This window comes from Aythya ferina, assembly GCF_964211825.1.
Source record: "Aythya ferina genome assembly, contig: HAP1_SCAFFOLD_949, whole genome shotgun sequence".
Lineage (NCBI taxonomy): Eukaryota > Metazoa > Chordata > Aves > Anseriformes > Anatidae > Aythya > Aythya ferina.
The window spans coordinates 2865-24436 of record NW_028180878.1 but is presented as its reverse complement, the minus strand read 5'-3'; the positions used below and the strand labels follow the sequence as shown (position 1 = coordinate 24436).

Here is a 21572-nt window from a genome sequence, read left to right as displayed (position 1 = left end):
CACTTTGAGAAGGGTAAAAGGAATTTATCTGTGATTGAAGGCAATTAGAAGGTGAGTTATTTTCTTCAATATCAATACCCTTAAGCTCTTCTGTCTTGAACTCTTCCTAAAGCGTGCTGCATCCTGTTCATTGCCTCTTGCTGCTGGGGGGTAAGAATTACTAGTGACTGGTTTGAGAGCAGAATTAGGATGCTCTTTGACGTGCCCGATGTCTTCAGCTTGTTTGTTTCCCGGTACGTTTGCTCCATGGTTTTGCTCAGTCACACAGCATTTCACGCAGCACTTGGGAAAATGAAGCTGCGTTGAGGAGCTAAATATTAGTAAGGAAACGGCAATTAATATTTTATTGCCTGAGTATCGTTAATGATTTACTTACGGTCCCGTGGTGTATACACAGTCATAAATGGGAACACAAATCTTGGGTGCTTGTTCATTCAAATTAAAACAGGCACGTTTTCTTTGGATGGCTGGTCTGTAATATCCTGGAGGAACAATCTAATCTTTAAATAAAACGCTGCTCTTGCGAGTGGTGCTTGGTTCCTTTGGAAACTTAGCGTGGGGCGGGTGGAAATGGTGTTGTTTAACAGCAGCAATTGAAAATCAAACTCTGTTTCTTGGGAGAATCAGGACAGCATGCAGGCACCTCCTGCAGCTCCTTTTCCTACCCAGACTGTTTCACTGCTCCTCTTCTCGCTGCCTTTCTCTCTGTATCCTCTGACAAGCAGAGAGTGGGAGCAGAAGGAAGAGAAGTTCTGTTTTCTCAAATAAAAGAGAAATCTCAGGGCTTCTCCTTCTACATTTGTTTTTCACTATGGGCTGTACATGTAGTGAGTTCTCCAGGACAGAGATTTTTTAGGTACACTTTGTAAATATATCATCATCAGCTGGTATTGATAAAGCCACCTAAGGCAACATCCCTTTTCTTTAAGCAATTACAAAGATGGAGTAGAATATAATTTATGAGGTTAAATCCATTATTTTTTTTTCTAGAGGCTTCACAAAACTTGCATCCTAACTTTGCATGCTATTTACACTATATTTTTTTTAGCAGAAGCAATGTTTTTGTACGTGTCTTTTGATAAAAGTGTGTCTCGCATGCATTCTTCTGATCTTGGCTGTTGGAAATAGAGATCCTTTAATCCAATTCTTTTCATGCTATGAAACCTTAGAATTTAAGGATGACTGTAAAAACGGGTATTCTATAAAAAAAAAAAAAAACAACAAAAAAAAACCACTTTGATTGTAGTAGGAGGAACAAATGTAATGGTTTTAATTTTATTTTTTTTGCTTTTTTTTATTTCTTTTGCCCCAGGCTAGTTCTTTGGTTAACCAAATCCACTGTAATCCCATCAGGAGAATGTGGTGATCATTTAGTAATTTATATTGTATGCTTGTCTTAATCCAGGTTCTGTCACTGTAGCAGAAAATATGAACCCAAGCCCACCATATGACTCGGCTGTGTCCATATGGAAATAATAAACTATGTAATAAATGGCCTCCTGTTGTACAATGCAGTGCCGTGGATGATTTTCTTCCAAAGCAATTTTTCTTTCTAAAACTCAGACAAGCACAGAAATCATTCCCAATTTCAAGAGCCTTTTTCTACAGAGAAATTGTTTAGGTCTTTGTTTGGGAAGTCGCGTGGGCTCCTGGTTCAGGTCAGAAACCTTTCTAACTCAGAGGATGCCTACACCTTGCTCTCATGACTTACAGAAACAGGTGTGTAGCTCAAAGAAATATAATATTTAACTGGTATTATTCAATGTTTTAGCAGCTAGCTTCATCAGTACCGAATTTGTGCAGGTCTGAGGCAAGGTGCAGCTTCTAGAGGGTTTTAATATCTGTTGATAACTACCTATCAATTTGGTACTGCTTCATTCCAATATTCTTTTCAAAGATCATAAGATCATAGAATCATAGAATCATAGAATATCCTGAGTTGGAAGGGACCCTTAAGGATCATCAAGTCCAACTCTTGACGCCGCACAGGTCTACCCAAAAGTTCAGACCATGTGCCTAAGTTCACAGTCCAATCTCTTCTTAAATTCAGACAGGCTCGGTGCAGTGACCACTTCCCTGGGGAGCCTGTTCCAGTGTGCAACCACCCTCTCTGTGAAGAACCCCCTCCTGACGTCCAGCCTAAATTTCCCCTGCCTCAGCTTAACCCCGTTCCCGCGGGTCCTGTCACTAGTGTTAATGGAGAAAAGGTCTCCTGCCTCTCGACACCCCCTTACGAGGAAGTTGTAGACTGATGTTTGAATTTAGGGATATTTTCCATATTTGAACCACACGAGGGATAAATTGCCCTGCAGATCTTCCCTGAAGTTTTGGGATTCAAACCTGAAGGCTTTTTCTTCTTCCCATGTGCTCTTTTCTTCAAAGGCATTTTTAGCTGGGGACTTCTTAAGTGAGTAGTTTATTGTGATAAGCAGTGAATTAATTTGTGTGTACTTCGTTTTGATAACCTGAGGGTAAAAACAAGTTGCAGTTTGCGTGGAGTCAGCGTATTGAAGCTTTTAATTTCTGGCTGCATCTCTTTAATTCCAGGTAGGAATTCATACATGGGCTAAAGCAGGTCGATGTTAGAACCTGCTCTCTGAGCCACGTGACACTGGATTCAATTATGAAAATAGTTTATATGCTGATACAAACAGTTAAAAGAACCCAGATTTAGTTCAGCCTTGTGACAGTCTGTATTTTTACCAGTTGATGTTGCTGTAATAATTCCTCTACTGATTCCAGCTAACGCTGATACACTCAGGATGACAGATGACACTTGCACAGAAATAAATTTTTCGACTCGGTGAATGTAGGATATTGTGTTGAAAGTCAGTCTGCTCCCTTAATAACTCTATATTTTTTTTTATTAAGCTGTGAGGCCACTCTCCTGGTACAGATAGGAAACGGAAAAAGCGTAATGAGGTTTAACAGTTGCATTGACTGATCATTTTGTCCCTGTTCTTGGGTGGGTTTTGCTAATCTGAGGTTATGAGCATTAAATGGAATATTTCCTTAAGGGCAATAGATCTCCTGGAGCTGCTTGATTATCCTACGTTTTACTTGAAAACCTGACAAATTAACTGAGCATATTACTATATCCGTTGGAATCTGGGGTTTGGAAAGCCTTCCTAATTCTCCTTTTTCCTGTTTTTGTAGCTTAGATATCAACACGGGCTGAGTACTCCAGACCTAAGGCAAACTCTTCCTAACCTGAAAAATTTCATGGAGCTTGGGCTAATGGTTAGATGGTAAGTATTTTTCTATGATTGTGTATTTCTTTTTTCCTTGTAACTTAACCTTGTGATTTAAAGGAGGTGGATGCTACAGGAAACATCACTGTAAAGATTTTTCACAAACAAGCAGCTCCTCTTGACAAGTGAAGAGTGCTCAGTGAAGGTAATTACTTTCTCAAACTACAGGCTGCACAAATAGTAGGATCTTTTTTGGCTTTTAACTTCTGCTTTCATAACATCTTTTCATGTGATGGGCCCGTGACACTTGGGGGGGGGAATTATGGAAGGAGAAAAGACTGATTAAAATACAGTGTTTTTACCAAAAGGCAGAGAAGTATTCTGTTAAGACTGAATCTAAGGACTGGCAGTAGATGTACCTTGTGTATTGTAATACTCCAGGAGGATGGGAGGGCAGAAAGGTGCTAAGACATTGAGTAAATCAGGTCTTACAGCCTGGTCAGTGTCTGCCCTCCCACTTGTTTTAAAGTTTAATCCAGGTGAGCTGCATGGGAATCTGAATCACAGTCAACACCATCTGAGCATACTCGCTGCTAAGGAAAATAGCCATTGCATGTTGAGTGTTGCTGCTAAATGGGAAGCTCTGTTAACCAGGAATTGAGCATTATTGAAGCCTTCCAGGGAAATCTCAATTGGTTCTGCTCTGATTTGCTGTGGAGGATCCAGAATCTTCTCTGCTGTCTTTGCAGAAAATCAAAGCAAATTGGTTTCTACACTACAAGACCAAGCTAGCATAGGGTTACCTTGCAGAAGCTGCTTGAGCATGAGATTTGAGAAATTCTCCTTAAAACCACTGAGATGATAAACTTCAACTTCCAAAGGCTATTCACTAGTGGGTGTATTACTGCAGGTCGTAGATGCTTCATATTCTTACTTTTTATCTATGGTCTTTGAATTATGACTGCCTGTACAGTGTCTTCCTTAAGCAATTCTTTTGTCCTGCATTCCCATCCTCAGTCTTTGGGTGCCTGAATCCCACCCAAACGTAGCACTGTGCGATTTTAGGAGTCCTAGATCAGTTATTCACCCCTGCCACAAGGTTGCAGAGGTCACGTATGGTCCCTGTGTCATTACCTGGTCTTGTGCAGATACTCTGGATGCTCCGAGGTGTTGGAAATACCATCCAGTATGAGGTAACCACTCCTGGCTTTTGGTTTTTGATCACTTGATGATGCCCTGGTGATAGATACGGACTCCATCACTGCTTCGGTTCACCTGAAAAATATTTTTTTTTGGTATAGATACTCAGTTTAGGTGGAAGGCTGGTTCCAGCCTTCCTAAAGGAAACTAATTGATTTGAATGGGGTAATAAAGTACTAAGCACTAATAGGCAAACCTGAATATTTTGAGGCTTGTATGTGGCTTGTAGAAAACTCAGAAAACTAAATTGGAACAAATTTTAAAATCTGATGTGAAATTACAGTAAATATTGTGACAGTGGTAGTCACAAAGCTTTAACTGTTGATGTTTTCTAATGCTGTTTAGATGGTATCTAAATTCCTTGCATGTTAAGCCAATGGAAGTAACAAGGCCTCCAGCAGCAGCATGATGCAGACTACTCTGGTTACGCTCTTCTTTAAAGGATTTTGCTTTTTCGAGAAGATTCTTATTGCTGATTTCTAGTAAGCTCCTAAAATGTTGCTAGGCTCTAAGAGACTTTTTTCCTGCAATATACAGAATGTGGGAAGGAGAACACTTCACTTGTAAAGGCAGTTTCTGATCACACGCACTTCAATACAAAAAAGGAGGAAAAAAAAAATTGCTACTCCAGTTGAAAATTACAGGAGCAGGCTTCAAACAGGGTTAGTGCCTTAGAGAAATGCTGCTCAGTATCAGACCCTGGGACAAAATATCTACTGCAGGGAGTAATGACAACTAAAATCTTGTGGGATGTCAATGTGCCACATCGCTTTCCTGCTCTTGTTTCTGAGTTGCTCTTCAACTTAATCCTTCATCCTTTGTATAGAAATGCTGATTAATTGGAGCTAATGTGGTTTATGAATCATTTCCTTTGTCTGGGAGGATAGTTTTGGCAAAGGAAAACAGAGGAGGAGGAAAAAAAAGCATCTTCTTTGACTAATACTATAAAAAAAAAAAAAAGTGTTGTCTAATAGAAATTCAGCTAGCAAAACAGTGGAAGTAAGCAGGCCCAAAAAAAATGAACCTCAGCCCTTGCATGGTTTTTACCATCAGTAATTTGAGCTGAAAATATTCTCCCTACTTTTCTTATCCCCTAGGAAGATGTGTAAAGAAAAGCTTTCTTCATCAGGAAGATGAGTGTGTGTGTGATACACATCACTGTGATGTAAAAATCCTTAGATGCTGTGTGGTCCCCTAAACAAATCCAAAAATGAAGGGCTAGAATACCTAAACCGTGCCTTCTGGCACACGTGTGGGCACTCATCTGTGGGGTGGGAGGAGTACAGGTGGTAAATGTCTCCTTCAGTCCTGAATAAGCAGAGCTGTGATGTCTCTGGGATGTGTTAAATGGACAAAACATTCACAGTGTAGGTACCTGTTCTTCCCTTCTGGTGTACCCTAGCCTAGAAAACTGTTAATGGAAGCTTTAGTTAGGCATTAGGGCTTTTGCCTTCATACAAGCAGGGTTGTTTTTTTCTCCCTGTTAGGTGAGACGCTGTCATTAGCAAGACAAAACACATTTTTGGCGGGACGATATTTCAAAATGTGCAGGAATATTAAGCATCGTTCTCCGGGAATATCGCCTTCCCTGCTTGCCCCCATATGAATGTCTATGCCTCATTTCCTTCTCACCTCTAAGCCTTGCATGCACAGTTGTTCATTTGTAACTTTTTTTTTTAAGGCTGATGATCCTAAACAAGGCTTCTTAGTGCTTCCTAATAATACAAATGGAAATGAGCCTTTACAGGGAGTCTAGCTCAGGGGGAAAACTGGCCAGGCTTTCATAATCGGGCATTGCAGTTGAGCCCCATACGTAGCGGAGTACAGATGCCCACTGTCTCGTGAATAATATCTGCTTACATATATTTAAGCAAGCATAAAAGCCACCAGCTGTTAAAATGAAGATTGGAAGGGATTTTTCGTTTGCAGGCTACAGTAGGTGAGTAATCCAATACCCTCTGCCACAGACCGTAGTCAGCAAAGTATTTCCAGGTTATCCTTCATTTGCAGGAGGTAGAGCAGGAGCACATGAGGTAGTGATGAGTTTTTCTTATTTACAGATTCGTTTGCACGGGCTAACTTTTGTTTTCTGTCGCTCAGTTGCTGGTCTTCATCTTCACTTTCCTGTGTTACCGCTGCAGAGGGTTTTTGCTGAACTGCTGTCAAATCACAAACTGGTAAACCCCAGCACTCAGGTTGTACTTAGTTTCTCTTTCAGCAGGACATACTCATCATTTTTGCTTTTCTCTGGAGACATCTGTGTTTCTTAGCAGCCTGGAGCAGAATTGAATCCCCTAGATAATCGGGGTAACCCAAATCCTTCGTTATTTCAGGCTTAACCTCCTTCCCTGATAAGTATCAGTTTAGATCTGAGTACAAAAGAGTTTCTTCACTCCTCCAGATCATAAAATAGAAATAAACAAACAAAAATCCCCACAACTTCAGTGGATGAGCCTACTATTTCCTTTCTACCAGAGCAAATTTGGCAGTTGTCTTTTACAATCCCTGCCCCAGGCTTTCGTGAACTCCGTTGTTCTTCCTGGAGCCCTCGGGCAGCCCTTGGCCCCGCTGCCGATCCGGGGAGCCTGGAGCCTTTTATCAAGGTTTAATTGCATTGCTGCTGGATCCCTCTGCCTGGTGAGATTTGTGTTGTTTTGGTTTCTCAGGCACGACGCTGAAATGATTAATACATGTTTTCACATCCCAACTTGCATGATTTATTGCGTCAAGCTTGCAGGTCTACAAGCTCTGCTTCCCTCTTCATGTCTCTCCTGGCACCTATATTCTGCTGTGTTTACTTTCCTTTCCCTTTACCCCTACTGCAAAATATTATTTGTATTGTGTGTAGATGAAATCAAGAAGAAAATCAAGCATGTTGGTTCCCACACATCCTGTTATGGAGGCTACAGAAATGCAAAAACTCATATTTCAGGTATCAGGGCTGGCTGTTGACTTGTTTTTAAGGTAAAAGATAATGAACCAGAGTTGTTAATTTAGACTATCCCAGTTGTGGTGCCCAGAATCTTTTTCTTCTTGGGGATAATTCTTCCCATTTCCAATTCCTTAGCTGTGGGGTCTCACCAGCTTCCAGAAAAACACTCACTTTTAAGACCAGCTTTTGCTAATGCAAAAGGCTCTGTGCAATCTGTCTCTGAAAATCTCTCCCGAGCATTTTCCAGCTATTGAGAGCCTAAATCTTTGCTTAGACTGCACATTTTGAACTCGAACATCAGTTTATTCCTTTCTGCATGTTTAGATTTATCTTTCACAAGACTTTGGATCACGCTTGCATTAAATCAGGAGACTTTCAGCTTTTTCTGGTCTTCAGCTTAATTCAATTACTCTAACTTTGAGGGTTAGTATTTGTGGTTATTAGTAGCAATTACAGAGCATGCTGCAAATTTGAGCTGTCCAGTGAGCAGATATTTTCCTAGTGAATAAATTAATAGGCTTATCTAATGAAGGCAATTACACATATTCCTTTAGAAATTCACATCTGTAGTCAGGAGATGTCTTTTGGAGCCCTCATTAAAAAAGCTATACCCCAAAATACTTGTTATGCCAAGGCTTAATCATCATTAAATTTGAGTTTTGGAGGTATCTCTTGATTCATATACTGCTAGATTCAAGAGGAGGCTAAAACTTAATGTTCGAGTTAAGCAAACTCTGGTAGCTTAATTTATGATGATTTTTTTCATGGGGGGAAAAAAAACGCGTGTCAGAATTTCTCAGCTGCCAAAAGACGCAGTTTCACCTTAACTTCGTATTGGCAGCCTCCCCTTGCAGCCCTGTCACTATTGTGCATTATTTAAGCTGTAATCTCTAAGAAGGTGAGAAACTATTATTGCTTTTTAGCACAGTTGACACGATATTGGCTCGGAGCTGTGCTTGGAGCTTCAAACATTTCAGATGGCTATAAACCAACTTAAACACCTTCATTTAGTGTTCTTACTGCCATGAGGTCATAGTTTGCAACAAAAAAGATCAAATGGTGTTTAAGTTATTTTTTTGAAAGTATTCTCATACCAAAGAGCTGTAGCTGTGGATTTTGGCTCTTGGCCAGACAATCAAGATTTAGTATTTTGACCAGCTGTGATCCAGTAATGTTTCTCCGAGGAAACATTTTGTGGGGAGGAAAAGATACATATTTGAGCCTGTGAATTGTGTTCTGTCTCTGAGTGCTTTACAGTTTCTCCGTGCCCGTTGCAGACAGATTAAATAATCGCAAGTGAATCTGACCGAAGGAACTTTCTTGTTATCAAAACTGCAAACAGATTACAACGGGAATCTGTTCTCTAAGAAAAATAACTTCAGAAATGTTCATGTCCTCTTTCAATTACTTTATGTGCTTACAGCAAAGGGTTTCTGTCTTGCACCTCAGGTTGGAAGTATCCCCGAATGGACTGACTATTGCAAGTGAAAATGAATATTTTGGGGAGAAGGCAGCTACTTTGTAGTTATGCTGCCTTGTAGCTGAAGTTAGACCACGTATGAATTGATGTCCTTGATTTGGATTCAGTTGAAACACTGAGACTGGTGATGATGTAATTCTCTTATCTGTAATGTCCAATAAATCTGAGTTTCCCTTCCTTTTTTGTTTTTAATTTAGGAATCCTGCGTCCTAAGAGCAGTTCAGCATACTCGTGTACGTAACTTGCTCTAGTCTGATCCAACTTGATGACTTAAAGCCATTAAGGCCTGATGACAGTTCATCAAACCAGGTTTTTATACTCCACTGGTCGCAGGCTGTTCCTTTTTGGACAGGTGTCCACATCTGTTTGCCGTCTCAGAAGTTCAACCACGTAATTGTGGCTGGAAGCTGAACCAGCTCACCCCAAGTAATTCAGGTCAAGGTAGTGCCTTAGAGTAAAGGCCTGCGCTCCTGCATGCCAAAATTTTTCCACTAGTGAGGTTTCCTTACAGTCTCTAAAGTTTCAGGGCAATTGGATGTTAGTTTTTTAGCATGACGTGCCTTTTCTTACTTGTTCCATGAGCTGTGAAGCTGATAAAGAATCTTCTCTGGGCTTTGCCTTGATGCAGTGCTGTGAGTTTTGGTAATGATGCAGCCTTTTCCTTGGGGAAAATGCAGACCGGCTAGAGACCCTCCATCAGCTGCTCATTTTTGTAAAATTTAATAGTAACTTCCTATTTCTGAGCTCTGTGCTTCTCTGTGAACATTTCTTCTGATCCTAAACCTCAGTTTGACTTCTCATTCTCACCTGGGGGAAGGCGAGGGAACAGGTTAAGATCCCTTGACTTAAATACTTGATCCCGTCTAGCTAAAAACTGTTTAGTTTTTACTTTACTTGCCTGCAAATATGATCATTGTTCTATTTTAAAGCACACAGAGAGCTGTGCATCTTACCAGGCTTGCCTTCTAGATGTTCATCAATCAGCCCAAGCTGGTTGCCCCGTGGACAAGAAGAGGCACCTGGAGAGGGTGACAGTGCCATAAACAGCTCGCAGGATGGTGTTGCCCACCCTTCTCTCCAGTGCTTGCACTTTTTCTTTCTATCCAGTGATTTGGAAGAAGTCTAGGCAACGAACTCTTTAAGTGGCTGGTCTCCAAAGTCCTCCATGTGCATTTATTTTTATCTACATGCTAGTATTTGATAAGCAGTTAAGCCATTCTGCTGACTTCATTCCCACTCTCCCAGCTTTGGGCTGTTATCCCCATATTTATTCCTGACTGAAGCAAAGCCCATCCCAGTCACATTGGCAGCAATGAATGCTTTCAGAAATCTGCCTGCATACGTCTCCAGCAGCTTAAACCTGATCTCGCAGGCTGAAGTAAGGCCCTTTTTAATCACGTGTAGTTTAAGGAGCCTTGGCTGCGAGTGCTCTTTGTTTTAATTCATTAGTTTGAACGCTTGCATGATAAATGAAGATGATTCCTGCTGCATTGCCCTACGGGGCAGCCTTTCTGTGCTCTATTAAAGAACTGGGAAGTTATTTTGTAAACGAGGGAGATTAGCTCTGCATTGCTGCTACATTTAGTCTGTTGGATCACTTAGTGTAGATCATTCTGCCAGTTCAACTTACGAAGGAAGGGAAGATTTTTTTGGCTGCGGGACTAAAGAGGTATTGTTCAGATACACATAACGTGTTAGCTTGAGTAGCCTTGTCATAACAAGTTCTTTAAAAACCTCTCCTGGTCCCACACGCTAATTAATGTCTCACCCTTTTACCCACAAGGCCTAGATTTACAAAGGGATTTAGGCATGTTTCTTTTTTGGAGGAACTTAAATTTACATGCCCACCGGAACGATTTATAAAGCTGCTTCTCTCAAGCTAATTAGACACCACGGGTTTTCGTGCTGGTCTACAGAGACGCTTAAATTGCTGCTGCTACTGCACCTTCATAGAAGAGTTGCTGTTGTGCCTAAGCTGGACTGATCAGTGCTTGCTGAAGGTAGTTTGGGGTTTGCCAAGCAGGCAGTCCCGTGCCATACTTCTTGACATGAGCATTTTTGTCCTTTAAAGAGTCATTTTTGACCTTTAAAGAGTCTAGAGTGAGAGAAATGCCTTCGAGCAAGTTTAAAGCACAATTCAGTGCAACAAACAGAGCAGCAGCAGATATTCATCTATTCATCACTCATATCGTGAAAGCTTTGCTTTAGTTTTGATGTTTCCAAGAATTACTTATATTTTGTATGATAGTTTGGCTCTGCAGCTTCAGGAGCTAGGATTAAATTTAGGATTGCTTTCTGTTCTTCTCTCCCTACATGACCTCCTCATCCATGATGGCTTTTAGGCTTTTTAGATCACCCTGCAGCACAAAACTTGAGCTATATTCAGCAGGAGGACCCACCACAAACACGTCTGTAAGCTGCTGGTCAGGTCACTGTGGTTGTCATGAGACTTGTCTGGACCCTTTTCTGCCTGCTTACATCTCAGGCAAGAACTTTTATCACTAAAATACCATGAAAAGAGTCAATATCTTTGTGCCTATTTTGAGAAACATACATCTGTGCTTAAATTCACAGCGCACAGTTGAAATTCTTCCAGGATTAGGTTTTGATCTCTTAAACGCCTGTCCCAGGGCTGTGGATGGCTGAATAAAATTCAGAAAAATGGCAGACTTTCCCATAAACCTTCCTCATCGTTGTGCCTGAAGCAGGACATAAGAAGCTGTCACTGCTGCAGATCTGAGGCTTTGGCATCAAAATCCTCCTGCACTATGCAGAGGACTGAGGATCTTGTAAGTTCTGCACCTTGCTTATAGGCTGGTCCAGCTCTTGCTGCTGAAGTCCCTTGGTGAATCTGGACCCAAACCGCCAACAGAAAATTTAACAAGATTAAGCTGTTCTGCATGAAAAAAAGTTAGCCCATTTTGTTCGTACAACGTGAATTATTCTGACTGCTCCTCGTCTTCTATTTCAAGTGTGTGGGTTGTTCCCCTGGGATCTGCTGCCCTCCTGGGTTCCAGTTCAATAGGAATAAAGTCCTGATTGACTCATCCCTGGCATCTTGATAGAAACCAAGCACAGTGGTGGCGTTATTGTTGTTGCTGGGGGTGTTAGACTGGAATTGGATTTGAAAACAGCCCATTTCTCTTGGAAGAAGATAATAAATGTCCTTTAAGTTTGAAGAGTAGCTTGTATGAGAAAGCCTTCCCCTTGATTCCCCACCTCCTTTTTTTTTTTTTTTTTTTTCGAAATGCGTTCCTACTCAGCATTTTAAATGGTGCTAGGAATAAAGACAACAGGTTTTCTAACCTAAAACACTCGACTGAGCATGTAACCCACCTCTCCTCTTTGCCTGTCTCCTTCTGAGTCTCCAGTGTGATTCCAGGCTGTGCTTTGGGCTAGGTTTTGTAGGGAGAGCAGAAAGAGGGAAGCCTTCCCTGCCCAGTTCCACAAGGTGCAGCCTTGTTTCTACTCCTCAAGGTGCGAGGTGCATTTTGCAACATTTCTTCAGTAAGACATCACAGCGTTGCAGGTAGGAGAGAGGTAATTCAGCTCACAATGTCTCTGTCTGGAGTGAATTCTGTAACCAGCAGAGCCTTAGTTATCTTGTACTGAAAAACTTAATGAACAGTGGCCTGTAGTAATCAGATACCACTGGTCCTTGAGGAAATCATTCACATAAAAGAAGGATGATTCACCTTTTGACCCAAAAATGCGTCTTGAATATGATCTGGCTTTATGAACCTTGGAATTTGTGGATCGTGGAATTTGGGAGTAAATTCCTGAAAGTTACCGTTTGATAGTAAAGACTCCAATCACTTGATAGAGCAAAAGACTTTCTGCATTTTGCTATTAAAATTGGAAATGTGCTTCTCTCTTTTCTTCCATGTGCTCTTTCTTAAGGAAGATTCAGCAAGCCTGGAGGAAATGTGGACAAGTCTAAGGCTTGAGATAAACAGAATCTGATCAAATTTGTAATGCTGAGTGCTCATTTCTGAGCCAAGGCTGAAAGGACGAAGCTGGAGGAAGGGAGGGGAAAGCAAAGCATCCCTGCTATACATCTGCAGTGCACATTGCCTAAGCAGAGCTTGCAGGTGCCCTGCCTTAGATTTTTGGTTGTCATATTTATTTGTAAGATGTCTTATTTATTTGTAAAATGACATAATGGTTGATTGCACAGGGGTTGGATAAAGTATTTAAAAGCCACGTATAAAAGTCTCTGGTCAGAAAGGGACTGAGGAATAATCCCTGAGACTGCTTAGGAGCATCTGTGCCACATGCTGCTTTTTGTCCGAGCATCTCCATGCTCTGAACCTTTGCAGACAGAGCTGTGAATGTTGTTAGTTTGCATTTTAAAGGCCAAACTGCAGCTGCAATCTAAGAAGAAGGCTGTTGGGTTTGCTGCTGGCTGCGTGTTGGGTGCTTATCTCTCTCCTCCACTGTCTGCAACTGTAAATTCTGACGAGCAGCCTTTCCGGAAGGTAATTGGGGTGGTTAGAGGAGAGGAGCGAGCCCGACACGTGTTTTAAGGGGCAGCCTGGGAGGAAGTGAGATGGGAAAGGAAATTAAAGAGCAGCAGTACCGCAAGCAGCCCTCCCGTGGGGACGCTTATTTTTCACAGAGGGACCTTTTGCAATCTAGCTTATCCTATTTACAAGTGGAGGAAAAAGACTGGGATGGAAAAGGATCCACACAAGGGGCTATTCATAACCGCCGTTACAGGATTTTTCCCTGCAAGACAAATCCCAAAATGTATCAGGCGTTGAGTAGAGGAAGAGTTCCTCTGAAATGAAGCTAATGAAGGACACGCACGCTGACAGCAGTCGAATTGTGGTTGTGTATTCTGAAGGTTAGTAATAGCTGTGTTAAAATAGGAAAGGAAAACGAACTGGGCACTTAATACACAACATATAATTTGCATACGGGGTGGTGATTATATTTGGGTAAGGATTAAACCTCACCGAACACGCCCCAGATGATGTAAAGCGGATGTTCCCAATTACAGACCCCGAGACAGCCTAAGCGGTCTGGGGAAACGGTCTGAAACAGTAAAACTGAACTTGTTAAATTGAAGCTTGATTACTTCGTCTTCCTCAAGAAGCGGAGGTTGACAGTTGTCCAAAATAGCTTCGGAATGGTTGGCACAGAAAAAGCAAAAGATCTGGCAAAAATCATCCCCTGCAAAATAGCCAAGTTAGCGTGGCTTTTCTCCTTTGTGCAGCTGTCGGGGAAAGTCCAGTGTTGGAAGGAAGTTGTTCGTGGAGGATTCAACCATTATTACTCACTTTTTGAGGAGTTTATGATGGCCCAGCACAGGCCATAAATACATAAATACACGGTCAACAGTAATAATTCATAAAGTGCAGCTTGGTCCTATAAAATGGTGTTAACAGTCCGAATTAGCATAATGTGGTGGTTTCTTGGGTGATTGACTCTTCAACCATGGAGTTCTGTAAACGTTCCCCGCACGATCTTGCCGGCTTTCAGTAAAGCTGTCCTCTGGGGTGTCTTCTGCAGTTCATACAGCATTAAACACGTTTGGGGTTTTAGCACTTCAGGATACAAGTGGTTGGCCAAACAGAGCTCGGGGTTGGGATAAAATAATTGCTCCAGCCTTTGGTGAAACATCTGCGCTGCTCACGAGCACGCCTGACGGCTCTGATTTATCCTTCCCTTCCTTTGTAGTGATCGACATCATACATCCAGTGCAATCCCCGTTCCAAAGAGACAGAGCTCCAGCTTCGGCAGGTTGGACGTCGGCTTTTCCAGCGGGCTTCCTTCTCCGGATAAAGGACTCCGAAAACGAGCCAGCACGGGAAACGAGAGACTGCAGCACAAGACTCCTCCTCCTAGTTACAACTCCGCTTTAACTCAGCCCGTAGCCATCGCAGCCCAGGTGGGAGAGCCGGATAAAAAACCTGCCTCCATACCTTCCTCCTTCGATACCTCTGCGGACTCCTCGAAAGGGCTCGCCAAGGAAGGAGAGGACTCGTGCGGCGGTTTGAACGGGGAAAACGGGAGCCTAACCGGTAGCCAAGACCGGCAGGAATCTTTCGTAGGACATCCTAGTGCAATAAATGGGGCGTTGCTGCCCGCTGAGTGCGCCGGCACCGCCAGCAGCGAGCAGCCTCGCGAGTTTCGGCCCCCGCTCGGCCCCGTCCTCTGCTGCACCGTGGAGCAAGCGGAGGAGATAATGGGGATGGAAGCGACGGGCTTCAGCTCGGGAGATCAGCTCGAAGACTTTAACTCCATCCCGGTGGAGCACGCCGTGGCGGTGGAGTGTGACGAACAAGTCCTGGGGGAGTTTGAGGAGTTCTCTCGAAGGATCTATGCACTGAACGAAAACATGTCCAGCTTCCGCAGACCGCGGAAAAGTTCGGACAAGTGAGCTTGGACAAAGGGGGGGGCTGAGAGCAGACGTTGGGGTGGAATCAGTGATCTGGAATAGAGATAAAATTGCACTTATTCTTTATATTAATTATATATATTAAAAAAAAAAAAAAGAAAACCTTAAAGCTATTCCTATGGTGTTAGAAAAAAATGACTTGTTACTGAGCACGATAACACAGGATCATGGTATATTCACAGCCCAGGTAAATTTTGATTCTCCTTCCAGTCCTCTTATGTCTGGTATTTATAATCTGTTGGTTTTTTTTGTTTGTTTTTTTTAAGGCAATGGAGTCCATTTCTAAATGCTTTCCTGGAAAAAAACAAACTTCAAGTGCTGATTAGGCCCTCCTATGAATATTTGTTTCACTGATTATTATTTAGAGCTAAATTTATTTTAGTCCTTTCAGAAGGAAAAAAGTTAATTTAAAATTACAATTATGGTAAGACCTCTTCATGTTTTCCCATGTCCTCCTGTGTTTTCTTGAGCAATGGGGTCAGTGTTAGAGAAACATCAAGATTTAGCTGTCAGGGGACAGCTTCCTCTTGGCCATGCTGCGCAGTCCAACGAGTTCTGGTTTGCACCCATGGGTCTTCAGCTGGCAGTGGTGAAACCTTGCCTGAGAGCTGAGCACCTGCGCTTCCTTGTGCAAGGATCAGCTTTGTTCTTTCCTCCACGCTCACCATTTCTGCCAGCAGAGCCCTTGAGGGCTAAATCTCCTTAAGGTTTCTCCCAAAAGCCGTGGCCGTTCCCTGTTTTGCTTAGGTGTAGCCTCACTGAGCTAATTAGTGGAGGTCTAACAAAGGCACCGTGTGAGTGGGGTTGGTGTGCTGTGATCCTCAGCACCCACCACAGGCCCTGGGCTTCCAGGCCCTGTGCAAACATCTTCATAAAAAAAAAAAAATATATATATATATATAAAAACCAAAAACACAGACAGAAAACACAGCACTTTGGAATTAGGTGAACTTGGGGAATCGCTCCACCTTCTGCAGAAAGGGAGGCGCTTCCCATTATTCCTCAAAATTAATATCCTCTTAACTCTGCCATCTGTGCTTTCAAGGAGGAATTTTCCTGCTGGAGGTGTGGGTTGGTGTCAGCTCGGTTCCCCCTGGCATGTGTGTTCAGCTGCACTAACGGGAAAGCAAATTGCAGCCTGCTTTGTGATTCCTGGTATTTGTTTGAGTTTGGATTTCATTGCTCTTGCTTTCTATATTGTATACCCAAGAATTTGGGCTCGGTCATGAGCTCAGAAATATTAAAAAAACAAATATATAGCAGAATAAAAAACACTTCATCACTGGCTTTTTTTTTTTTTTCCTCCCTGATCTCTGCTTTCTTTTTGAACCAGCGACCTGGTCTTTCTCCTAACTGCACCGTAAGGCTAGCCGAAATTAACTCCTCAAAACGTGGCTGTGTATAATCTCAACTATCTGTTGTCGAACCAAGATGTGTATGTGAGAACCAGTATCCATAATAGCACTGCTCTAGAGTATGCATTCTCCAGGTAACACCTTAATGATTGTATTAAAGCTCTATTCACATTTCTTCTGTTAGCTCTTAACAGCTCTGTCCGCAGTTGAGTTATTGCATTGAGCCTTTCTACGGTTGATTCCTGATTGAACACGATTTGAGTCCGGGCATGAATTTGGGCACGTTTGTGAGTATCATCTCGTGAGAGGAGACTTTTCTGTTCTAGCCTCATGCAAAGTCCCTGGAGGAAGCCCTGCAGCAGCGCTGAGCACTGCCATCATCTTTGTGAAGAGCTAGGTAGGGAGCTTTCCCTGTGCTTTGGCATATTGAGAGCCAGAAAGGAACACTTGAACCAAGCACAGCATGTTTCGTTGAGGTGAGCAGAAGCTGCTCTGTCCCGTAACTCAATGTCTTCTGAGAGCAGAACAATTTTAGGCAAAATGCAGCACTGAGGGGTAAAACCTGGCACACGAAAACAGCACAGGACGGGCTTGGGCACGCTGCTTTTCCTCCAGTTGTGTGCGGCAGTGACTTTCCAAAGCAACCCAAAGAGCAGCGGCGAAGTCGCGATGCCTTCTAGGCAGACACGGGGCGTCTCGGTGCAATTAAGCCACCCATGTAATTAGGTTTGTAGAGCATCAGCCAGACTCGGGCTTTTTCTCACTAGCTGCACATTTTCTCAGGTGGCACCCAACCAAATGAAGCTGAGTTCCCTTGCGTTGCCGTCCCTGTGTGAGCCCTGTCACTCTTAATGTGTCACACAACAGTTGGCTTTTTTTTTTTCTTCTGTGATTTTTCCTTTTCCCCCCGTAAATTATTTGACCGTAGCATAGTGGGAGGGAAACAACAAGCACGACTGAAGGTGAGATGATTTATCACAGCGTGCTTTAAACTGGCAAGAGCCTCTCAGTTCTTTCGGTTCCTGCACAGCTGTGACACTGTTAAATGTCTGCAAAGGGAGCACACGTTTCGTTGCAATCTTTTCCCCTCGCTAGGAATTCCTGAGATTTTTGAGAATATTAGTTTTGGAAGATCATATCCCACTCTATTTTTATAGCAAGCACAACAGCGTCAGCTTATCCTTGCTTGGCCAGGTATTTAAAACAAGCAAAAACAAAATATCCCGTAGTAAATGACACATTCAAACTATGTTGGTAATTGCGGGAAAGCTCATCTGTATTTATAAAATAAAACTGATTAGTATCTCTCAGAAGTCGTGCGTCTTCTCTTGGTGGCTCCTCGCTGTTTGTTTTCTCTACGAGCATGATTTCAACCTCTCAGTCCTCCCAGCCCCCCTCCCAAACCCTTTGGCTTGCCGTTCAGCAAGCCCCTATTGATCCAAACGTGAATATTTGGGCAAGGAGCCGTGCTGGAAGACCCGACTGCCTCGCTGGCTCCGTTTCACACGAGAAGGTGCGGCAGTTGTTTGTCTCCATCGTCCAAAAAGATGGCACGCAGCTGGAAAAACAGCCACAGCTGGCGGTGGGGCTGGGAGGCAGCTGGGTCCCTCCAGCTGCGTTCCCTCCTCAGGGAGGCATCGCTGCTCAGATGGCACCTTCTGCATCAGCAGCATCCCTCTGCTCCTTCCCTTCCCTTCCCAAGCAGCCAAAGAAGTTATTTCTCCTTCGGTTATGTCCTAACCCATGTCCAAAAAGACTGTAATGTGCCAATGAGCACGTCAGCTCCTGCGAGATTTCATTGCTGGTTTGTTTATCAACTTATTTTGTAGGAAGCAGCACCATTTTACATTTTGTTTTACCTTTTCCAGTTTTAAAAAAACTGGAAGACTTTTCCACAAAGTAATCAGTAATCAGATGTCACCCTTGGTGCAGATGAGATCTGTCCAGTGCATGGTGCATTGACCAACCTGGCGTTTCATCTGCTGGGCCCTAATCAGTCTAATGATTAGGTTACTTTTAAACATTGTCCCAATAAAACCACGTTTGAATTCCTGAAGCGGGTGCCTTTCCTTGACTTGCTTGCCCAACAGCAGCATCCGTGCCAGCCTGGATGGTCTTCATTTTGGCAGGGAAAAGCCTATTTCTGCGTCACGCTGGCTCTGATAGATAAACCTAAACCACTACCCACCAAAACAATAGAAATAAATAATCACAAAAATCGCTTTCTGGGGGATCACAAAGGATTCACTGATGCAGCTCCGTTAAGCAAAGAGCTTGAGAAACTTACACAGACGGTGCTCTCTGGTATTGTGCATTTTTTGGTGTCTTTGGTTATAAAAAGTGTCTGCAGGGTGGTGTTTGCTCCTCTGGTCTTGCTTTCAGGAGGCTGCCTCACGATCTGAGACCACAAAAAGCCTCGGTGGACTTTGGGGGTGTCTCCTGTTCGGCTGAAGGGCAGGGGGGCATCTCTGGAAGTCTTTAAAAGACGTTTAGATGTAGAGCTCAGGGATATGGTTTAGTGGGGACTGTTAGTGTTAGGTCAGAGGTTGGACTCTATGATCTTGAGGTCTCTTCCAACCTAGAAATTCTGTGATTCTGTGATTCTGTGATCTCCAAAACTGGGAGATCCCCACGTGTGGGGAGAGGGCCAAGAGGCCCCGAGTCGCTCTGCTCCGTGGGCCTTCTGTTGGAGGGGTATGGAAGGTCCCTGCAACGCCTCCTGTTTCCACTCCCCATCCACATTTACCACAACTGGGTGGATCTAGGGCTGGGCTGAGTCTTCAGGCTGGTCTTATCCAACCTGTTATGCTGCGTGGGCCATGAATTTTAGCTGGATTTGTCAGTTTAAGCCTCAAGAGCCTCTAGTGCTGGGTTCAGCTTTGGGCCCCTCACTCCCAGAAGGACATCGAGGACCTGGAGCGTGGCCAGAGAAGGGCTCCGAAGCTGGGGAAGGGCCTGGGACACAAGTCCTGTGAGGAGCGGCTGAGGGACCTGGGGGGGTTTGGGCTGGAGAAGAGGAGGCTCAGGGCAGAGCTTATTGCTCTCTGCAACTGCCTGAAAGGAAGGGGTGGGGAGCTGGGGGGCGGCCTCTGCTCACAGGGAACCAGGGCCAGGAGCAGAGGGAACGGCCTCGAGTTGTGCCAGGGGAGGCTCAGGTTGGCAATGAGGAGACATTTCTGCTCAGCAAGAGCGGTCAGGCCTTGGGACGGGTTGCCCAGGGAGGTGGGGGAGTCCCCGTCCCTGGGGGTGTTCAAGGAGAGGTTGGACGTGGTGCTTGGGGACAGGGCTTGGTGGGGACATTGGTGGTAGGGGGGTGGTTGGACCAGATGGTTTCGAAGGTCTCTCCCAACCTTAATGATTCTGTGATTCTAAGAGAGGTGTGGAAGCCCTTTATAGCACAGCAGGTTGCAAGGAGGAGACAAGAACCACTCGGAGCATTAACTCAGGCAGCTAAAAACTCTTCTCTGCAGCCACAGCAGCTCGTTGTTGAACTCCCAGTTGAGCTTGAGAGCATTCAGCCCTATTCCTGCTGCACCTTTTTCCTGGTTGTAACATCCAACCTTTGGGTTTCATGCCCTTCACCTACCAGAGGGAGCCCTTCTTTTGCAGATCCCTTCCCCAGACCCTGGATGCTGAACTGCAGGAAGTGTTTCTCCAAACCCTTGGCAGCCACCTTCTCCTCTGCGTGCATCTTCAGAAACCTTTCCCCTGGGCTTGCAGAAGATGCTCTCATGCTGGAGCAGGCAGAGGCCCAGGATATCTTGGCTCTGGGGTGTTTTGAAGGCGATAATTTTGTCGTCAGCTCGTGGTGTGACGACGCAAAGCATTTTTTTGGCCACCTCTTGGCCCACGGAGGAGGTTTGCTAATTTGGGGTTGAATTTGTCCCGGGTGAGAAGTCCAAGGTGCTGTCAGCTTGGCTGGGAAGTGCAGACGGCCTGAGGGGGAAGCTCTAATCCTCCTTGCTCTGATGTTTGATGATATCAGGCGCTGGGGGACATGGGCTGATCACCCCAGGCTGATCACCCCATTTTTTGTGCTTTTTGGCTGAGCATCTCCGCAGGTTCAGCAGCCTCAGCCACTGCTATGATTTTCAGGCAAGTAAAACAGACACCAGCAAGGTCTCCTTGCCTGCCAAAGCAAAGACAACCCGAGGCTTTTCATTCACCGTCCTCCAGGGAAAACCCAAGTAAACAGGTCAGTGGCTCTAGTCTGAGCCAATATCCCCAACTTTTGGGGCTCCTTACGGTCTTGAACATTTGCAGGGAAGAGAAGAGGCTGCAAACCCCATCCCTCGCCTTGATAAACGTGCTGCAGCCTCCCAACTGAGTGCATGGGCAAAGCCAACGTTCCCAGCTTCCTTCAAGCAAATAAAGGTCTGATCCCACTGCCAGCCTCCCAGCGAGGCTGGGGGTTTTGGGAGAGAGAGGGGAGGTGAAGGAAATTTGGGTTGGAGGCTCCAATGCCACGTCCTTTGGTTGGAGAAACCAAACCTGAGCTTCTTGTCTCCAGGTTGCTTCTCCCTCCAGCTAACCGTAACCGGCTGTGCAGCCTCCACGGGAAGGATTTAGGAGGAAATCTCAAGGAAAGCGGTGCAATTAATGAGGGAGAACATAACGAGCAGCACAGCTAATGGGGAGAACACCAAAGAAGGAGCTTACATTGGAACTTTAGCGAAACATTTGTTTTTGGAGAGATCATATAGCAAAATCTGATGAGGAATGACTTGAAAATCCAGACTCTGGGGTGCAACCAGGACATGAATTTTCTGGTTTTTGGTCCCCTGAGCATCCCCTGGTGGGGTCCCTTTGCTCACCCCCATGGCAGCACCACCCCTCCTGCAGCAGGAGCCCCCCATGCTGCCTCCCTGCATGTAATTCATCCATTTATCCTCTTGCATGCTTTCCCATGCACATCTCCTCTGGCACCCCATGCCCCAAAATAAATTCCCGTGCGTCTTGAGCCCAGGGCCAGGGAGCAAGGGATGTCTTGGATGGGTCTCCTGATTTCTGC

The 21572-nt window shown here is 44.2% G+C and overlaps 1 protein-coding gene across 1 annotated transcript; it reads left to right on the top strand.

Moving 5' to 3' along the window:
* The first annotated feature begins 2868 nt into the window (after window positions 1-2868).
* LOC311429403 (UV radiation resistance-associated gene protein-like) lies at window positions 2869-17874 on the top strand. Its single transcript, XM_084540483.1, has 2 exons — window positions 2869-3248; window positions 14486-17874. Exons 1-2 carry the CDS (start codon window positions 3223-3225, stop codon window positions 15186-15188), a joined length of 729 nt encoding a protein of 242 aa, XP_084396609.1. The 5' UTR covers window positions 2869-3222; the 3' UTR covers window positions 15189-17874.
* Window positions 17875-21572: the final 3698 nt, after the last annotated feature.

Coding starts and splice junctions, on each gene's coding strand:
- LOC311429403 (XM_084540483.1), top strand. CDS start 3,223: ATGGAGCTTGGGCTAATGGTTAGATG. Junction 3,249..14,485: donor CTTGGGCTAATGGTTAGATG/GTAAGTATTTTT, acceptor CTTCCTTTGTAG/TGATCGACATCATACATCCA.